The sequence below is a fragment of the Sesamum indicum genome, linkage group LG9 (assembly GCF_000512975.1).
Source record: "Sesamum indicum cultivar Zhongzhi No. 13 linkage group LG9, S_indicum_v1.0, whole genome shotgun sequence".
In the NCBI taxonomy this organism is placed as follows: domain Eukaryota; kingdom Viridiplantae; phylum Streptophyta; class Magnoliopsida; order Lamiales; family Pedaliaceae; genus Sesamum; species Sesamum indicum.
Window position 1 is genome coordinate 2,147,371 of NC_026153.1, and position 7,616 is coordinate 2,154,986.

The 7,616-nt window shown below is 33.9% G+C and overlaps 2 protein-coding genes across 6 annotated transcripts in view; one reads left to right on the plus strand and one right to left on the minus strand.

The window, feature by feature from the left end:
- Window positions 1–1,043, plus strand: part of LOC105170291 (auxin response factor 18) — a 4,380-nt gene extending 3,337 nt beyond the window's left edge. For 3 of the 5 annotated variants that reach the window (XM_011090985.2, XM_020696701.1, XM_011090986.2), the window contains 3 exons: window positions 1–354; window positions 437–502; window positions 639–1,043. The exon at window positions 1–354 ends at the window's left edge or, in 2 of these variants, runs on beyond it. In XM_011090985.2, coding sequence (XP_011089287.1) covers window positions 1–354; window positions 437–502; window positions 639–720 — 502 coding nt within the window. In that variant the 3' untranslated portion in view covers window positions 721–1,043. The remainder of the gene's footprint in view (window positions 355–436; window positions 503–638) is intronic. The other 2 variants (XR_002287802.1, XM_020696702.1) reach the window with 2 other exon arrangements.
- Window positions 5,636–7,616, minus strand: part of LOC105170292 (ubiquitin-like protein 5) — a 2,909-nt gene continuing 928 nt past the window's right edge. Inside the window, exon 2 of the mRNA XM_011090989.2 lies at window positions 5,636–5,882. The gene's annotated coding sequence lies outside the window, so the exon portion shown is untranslated. The remainder of the gene's footprint in view (window positions 5,883–7,616) is intronic.

Consider the following 7,616-nt stretch of genomic DNA (forward strand, 5'->3'; position numbering starts at 1 on the left):
TGATGCAGTCCCCAAACTTGCACATGGAAAGAGTTGCTCAGGAGGAACACCACGGAGGATTGCAAATTTTGCACCTGACAGTGGAGAGCTTCCAAAGAGTTCATCCACTGCTCAATTTTTGTGGAAACCAGGCTACCATGCATCTGATCTTGGCCTAGATACTGGTCACTGCAAAGTGTTCTTGGAGTCCGAAGACGTAGGTCGAACTCTTGATCTGTCTATTCTTGGATCATACGAAGAGCTCTACAAAAGGCTAGAGCACATGTTTGGAATAGAAAAATTGGAAATGCTGAGCCATGTGTTCTATCGTGATGTAACAGGTGCTGTTAAACAAGCTGGAGCTGAACCATTCAGGTGAATCATCAACATGAATGGTTCGTATAGATTATGTGATTTTGCATTTATTAACATGACAGGTTTAATTCTGCTCCTGCAGCGAGTTCATGAAGAATGCTAAAAGATTGACTATTCTTATGAAACCAAGCAATAACAATTCTGAGAGGTAATTGCTTTCTTGACTATACATTTTATTACTCTCAAGTTTGGGGAAGAAATTGCCTAAAATTAATTGCAACATAAATAGCATGTTACACAAAGAAGCTCATCAAACTGAAAGATAATCCAAATTTTTATTTCAGGAAACTAATTACGGGATTGCCAACTGCTGAGCGTGGACTAGATTCATCAAACCAGGCAGGACCGCTGAGCATATTTGCATAGTTCAAGCGTACAAGTCAAATGTATGTCCGAAGAAACTCCGACTGTCCACGTTGAATTTCATTCAAGAACTTCACTTGGAAAGATTTCTTGTGTGTCTGTGTCTGATAAGTAGACGTCTTTATGTAATTTGTGTTCAAGAACTTATGTCCATCTTCTAGCATCTTCCTAGACGAAGGTGTGAATGTGTACTATGCCTTGCCCGAATGTTGATGCCTAATGTGTAGCCAAATGAACGCTACTATGTTGATGACTGCTATTTTCTTGAGCTTCTGTTGTATGTTTGCATGTGAACTAATTGTTGTTTTTGAACGCGCTTTTCATCCCATGCTCGGCTTATGCATTATCTGATTTAAACTGAATTCAATCAATCGCAAGATAAAACAAATCCATGTATATTTATCCTGTTACATATAAAACATGTTTGCTTATTATCAAACTATGAACCGAATAGAAAAACATATAAATTGTAGATTTACCATAACTGAGATGAAGTTTAGTCAAAAGAAATGAAGGAGGTGCTGATGGTTGAGTTTTGAAAACATGTTAAAGACAATCCCCACAAACCTAAAAGTGAGAAAACACCATTAATGAATGATGGGTGAAGGGTGGAGAGAAACCCAATAAACAAACAAACAGTTGAGGCCCTTTTCACACGTGAGGTGTGGGACACTGTTAAGACAAGCAAAGTGGTAATAATATGATGTTGATTTTTGATGTCCTGAATCTCATCACCACCCCCAATGGCCAATCTGCTTCTCCCCCACTCCACTCGCCGCCTTGATGGCCGAGGCTCTCTCTCTCTCTCTCTGTGCTTAATGCTTCTATTATTGATGACTTGTTTGACTAATGAAACACTCCTTCACTCATTAACACGCCTAAGAAATTTTAGCCCCAACATTAATAATCATCACATTGACACCACCCACTCTGCCTTCCTATATTCATCAAACTACTACTATTTTAGTATGATCATATGTCTACCCTTTTTTGAATTTTATTCAACGTCCAATTTTATATGCTGTTGAAAAACTACAATTATTTATTTTGTTATATTGTCTTTCAACATACTATTTTATTAAGAGTTTGTAATATCATATTATTACTTAAATGAAATGGAAATTTGTTTTAAATCTTTTAGCTTTTGGCTAATTCTAAAAAAAAAAAAAGACTAAGAATTACTCCAAACATAATAATAATCTTGGTTGGTTTAAAATCAATTCAGAAACCCACTATCAACATTACCTAAAAAATAACCCATTATTTATATATACAAAATTACAAAAACACCCACTATTAAAACATATCTTAAGTTTAAAATAATTTTTGTTTTCGATATTTTTCAGCCATCTCCACAAAATAATATCAAACACAAATCACAGTCTCCAATACATTTTTTCAAAAATCCTCCAAAACTCGTATTACTTTTAAATACATGTACATATATATACACACACTATTCAGTGTATATATGTGCTGGAATACAATAACAAATTAAACGTGTATATATATATATATATATATGTATATTAACACACACATACACACAAAATATTGAGTGTAGCATGAAAATTTGCAAGAATCCAACATAGTCAAAGGAGTTGGAATTGGTAAATGAATAGGGGACAAAGACAATAACAAAAGCATGATTTGTAGCAAAGTGTTGGTTCATCCCAATATTTGCTCCCTTTGTTTTCAGTTCCAAACCCGTGTATTATGGACCCTGACCCTGCTCCTGCTCCATATTCATTGGGATCCGGTTCCATCAGCAACCCTTTTCCACGAGATCCTTCTCCAGACCACCTCTATATATGTGAATGTTGTTTTGGAACAAAATTAAATAAATCTCACTAATGCATTATAATTAAATCTATATCTATTATTCATCCTTAAATTATATTGAAAATTCAATAATCTTGAAAGAATTAGGATCACATGCTCACTTTAATATGAGAAATTCCGTTCATATATTTTATAAAAATTATTTTTTAAAAAATTTATAAGACGTTTGATCTTATTTCCAAAATAAGGGTTTGAAATACATACTTGGAGAAAATACTATAAAATATTAATTAGTAATGATAATTTTATAATTAATACGAACAAGATTAAAAGAGTCTGCTAACCCCTGAAGAAGTTTATAATTTGAAACATCTTTTCTTTTATCAAACACTTTCCAATATTTTATAAACTCTCTTACTCATACAAACAAACCCTCTCAACAAAGATTAACCACATGACTGGTGAAATTATTTAGAATATAATTAACGTATAAAACTAATAAAAATTACACAAATTAAGCAAAACAATATTTGTTGAGTATAATTAGTTGAGTTATTCATCAAATTTAATTTAGAAAAGGTTGATAAATAAATAGTTAAAATGGGATTAAAAAAGAAAAAAAAAGGAAAAGCACTGAAATTAATAAAGGAAGAGTGATGAAGTGATGTTTGAATAAAAGAGTGCAAGATCCGAAAAAGGCAAAGCAAAGCATCCCTCAAATCATGCATCGGAATAGCTGACTGCTTCTTATACTTATCAAACACTCTTACCTCATTCCTTTCACACTCTCTCTGCTTTTCTTTTTTCATCAAATGTTAATTTAATGATTTACATATTTTATTTATTACAGTATTTTATGCATGAAAAGGACGTACTTCTTTTATAAAGAAAAAGTATGTTTTTAATTTAATATTCGTGTATTTAAAAAGAATGAAGGTTTAACTACGTACCACATGCTTTATGATAAATTTATCGGCTGAATGATGAAAATATTAAAAATAAAAATAGCAATAGATGTTTTTATTAATAAAAATAAAAACAAGTTTTGGAGGGTAGGAATAATCGATCAAATGGTCAATATTGTTATGTGAAAAATGGATAATAAATTCGAATTTTGAATAATGTTTGATACTGGGTATGTATAAGATAAATTAAAACTTGAATTCATTTAAAATTTGTGTTACCTTAGTTTTAGGTATTTTGAGGAATTGTCACTCATCAGGATAGTTGGCAGCTAACTACCTAACAAGCCTTTTCTCAACACTACCAAAGGGTCCAGACTCCAATATTTTTGTAGGGTATTGTTAGGATTTACTCTTTTTTTTTTTCCATAAAGAAAATTAAACTAATAAATTTTAAACTCAGATGAATTCACTAGCATTTTTTTTTATTTATTTTGTGGTGTATAATGAATAACAGTATGGTTTATTAAATACGTAAAAAAAAGAGTAAAGGAATAAGTGAAGCATGTAAGGCGTTAATTCATAAACAACATCCAAATGTAGGCATAGGGCAGCAGTAGGGAATTAAAAAGTGTAGAGAGTAGATTATTAAGGAATTTTAATGTAAAAATGTGAGCGGAGGGAGGACTTCATTCTTGAATCCAACTCCTTCTCATACTACCCCCTCAATATACGACAGAGATACGGTGACGTGGATCATCCGTGCGGGTGGGCCCCACCTCAACAATAGCCCCCTCTTTCTTTTTTGTGTTGTGTCACTGTCAAGACAAGGGACTGTTCATTTTAGGCGCATTCAATCCGTTACGTGTACGGTTAGGATTCGATTCAATTAAAGTTGACCTGATGATTCTGCTACTGCACCTTCCTTCCTTCCTTTTGTCCTCATTTCTTTGGTAAATATATGGGGGCCCACCACCAATTTAACCTCTACCCCTTTTTTACCTCCTCCCTCTCTCGCTTCCAACGCGAGATATACCAAAATATCGTCTCACGATCTCAATTTATTTGTTCTTTTCTTTTTTGGGAGGGTGGGATGATTTTGGATTTACATCCATACCCCTGTTGCGAGTGGGGGGTAATTGGAAAATCACGCCCATACCCCTGTCTATGCCGTTTGAGTTCCAACCCCACCCTAATCTTCTGTCTCCCCTTTTACTACATTTAAACGAAATAAATAGATTAAAAAAAAAAACCCTTTTAAAAGGAGCCAATGTACATACATTTATAAAAAAAAAAAAAAAATGTACATACATTTATGAATTTTCCCTTGAGTGTAAAAATGGTAAATAAAACAAAAAACAACCTTAGATTTTAAGATTTCAGTTTTAGCATTGGGGTAAGAATCTGATTGGTTTGTGGTCGTGTGATCATTACAATTTCAAATTTTCACCCTGGAAATGGTTTTCATGATTAATAAAGCAGTATCCCTCCCAGTCTCACAAAACAAAAAAAAAAAGGAAAAAAGAAAGGTAGAAGGAAAATGAAAATAGCTTTGGTTGGAGAGTTTTTCCCGTAGGAACTACGATTTAAAAAAAAAACAAGCTTGTGATGTTTTCCATTTAACAGTTCCACCGGAGACAAAAGTAATAAGCAATTTTACTAAAAATTATAAATATAAAATCTTCAACTGTTTTCTACTTCCTAATCTATTTTGTTAAACGCTCCTATTTTTTACAACTTGTTCTCTGTATAAAAGCAAAAATTAATGACATATATACTCTCTACAATTACACATTAAAAAGCTTCACTACTAAAGCAACTCCATTGTCTCTTCTTAGAACTAAGGAGATTTTCATATTCATAGTTGTGATTGAGCACGACATAAAATAACATGGACGTTAAATGTGACGTGCAACTACATTTCTAGAAAGTGTTATTTTGCTGTGAATTACACAACTCATGACTTTTTACATGTTATCAACAATTACAATTCCCTCCCTCTAAGAAATAGTGAACTGTTGTTTCTGAACTTTAACACAATCTCTCAGTTGGCAACCCCACATGCATTCTTTCCCTTGTATTCCACTTAATTCCTATTGTCCTGGCCTTGTTTCCCTTCATCTACCTACTTTCAACAGTTCAAAGTAGTTGGATACAACATACTTTCAAGTTTCAACATACTCCCAACATAAACTCTTGACAAATTTTGCGAGTCAGTAAGCATGCAGATTAAATTAAGTCAACAATAAGCAACAACAGATATCAAACTAGAAACATCATATATTCATATACACAGTTTTATAGTGCCATGCCTGCAGGCCCTACACAATAAGATACATAACAGCAGCTTCATGGTTTACACCAGTTTATAAGAGTCAAGTCTGGAAACATTCACCAAACATAACGATTATCCCAGATCATTCTTCAAGCAGATAGCTTCCGCTATATATATCCCTCATCCCCACGCATTCCAGAACTCACCTGAAGCACCAAAAAAAAGAGAAAGAGCAGCTATCAGAAATTAAAGCAATGCAGCTCAAGAAAGTACGTATGATTCTAACTCTACAAAGTAATAATTTAACCTAGTAACTTTGTTGCACATCTCAGACACAGTTGCCTTCATCCTTAGAATAATTGCATGTAGCAGGGAAGTCTTTAATTCAAAGTTGATAGCTTCCCATAATGCGTGCTTATTACAAATAAACGTTGAAAAAGGTGGTTTGTTATCACGGAGATACATGTATGTCTTAGGCCAGTGATGGCTAAAGGAGAACTACTAAAACAAAGACAAAGAAGAACTAGCAACAATTCATTTGTCTAGATGTTCTTATAGGACTAATTGTTTGGGCTTGGGTCTTGAATTTGGAGGAGAGGGAGGGTAATAAGAAACGAAGATGTTAATTAACAGAAACCTGCATATGCTCTTCCGGTCATTCATAATAATAAGGCTTTCATAATCCAACTCCCTAGAAAGTATAATTGTCAAAGGACCTCACTGCCCTTGCACATACATGTGTGAGCAGGAAAGATATTCTGATGTGATATTGGTATAAATCATGATGAGACTCAAGACTTATAACAGAAAGTTACGTTTCCTGGAACTCTGCACAGCCTGGGAGGGAGGGAGGGAGGTTGTGCAACATCAACATTTCCGAGCTAGACATAAAAGGTGGTCATGTGGACTTAATATAGTATATTTTTTATGTCCTGCCTGTGTATTTGGAGGTGGAATATGCTATATAGCTGTTTTCTTTATCTACAAAATCTCAGTTCATATTATCTTTTTTCCAATTGAATCTTTCACTCAACTGCATTAATGTACATCACATATTATTAATACGCTACCATTTATAGATAGCAGAATAGTACTTTGAGTGGTACTACACCTGTCCCAGAGACCAGAAAAGCTAATTATGTGAATGATCTTTTCACCTAAACGCAGAGAAAATAAATAAAGCACTGAGAACAGAAAACCATTCAGGGAGTAAACTCTAGAGTCTAACAGAATTTGGTCATATACAACAAAGAAAAACGTTACAAGTACGCCGATCAAATAAGCTGTCAATCACAAACCATGTTGATTCTATCTTAACAATTAACAAGTAAATTCTTACATATTGCAAGTTTTGGAGTTCTTTAATGGAGAGCCATTAACTTCTTCCAAGAAGTAGTCTTCTAAGGTTTTTTACAGCTTGAGATTTCAAAGCTACATCTTATCCCAAATCTGTCAGTCCTCTTCTTTTAAATCTTCCCCATCCTAGCCAAACAATCTTTAAATTCTAACTTAAAGGTCGTTCTGCATCATCACCAATATCATATGAAAGTTGCAATCCTTAGGTTCTTCAGAAACATCTAGAACCAGGTGACTCAATTCAAAAGAGAAACTGAAAATGAAGGCTGACCACGCACATTACTAAATACCTGCTGCATCTCCATCCATCCTTCATCAAATCAAATCTCATTTCCCCCAGTACTAAGTATCATATACCTTATATCAGTAACACATCACATAGCCCATGTAAGCAAAAGTGTCCAAAATTACTAATGCAAGAGATGAATAAATTCCTCCATGAAGGTGCACACACTATAGGTGACTAATAAAGAACAAGAGCTACATTCTGCTCCAATTTTCACAAGAGACGCCAATGATTTGGGACATAGATTGCCATTATGTTTTCTCCAGCAAAAGATTATACGACTTTAAGCAACTCTCTC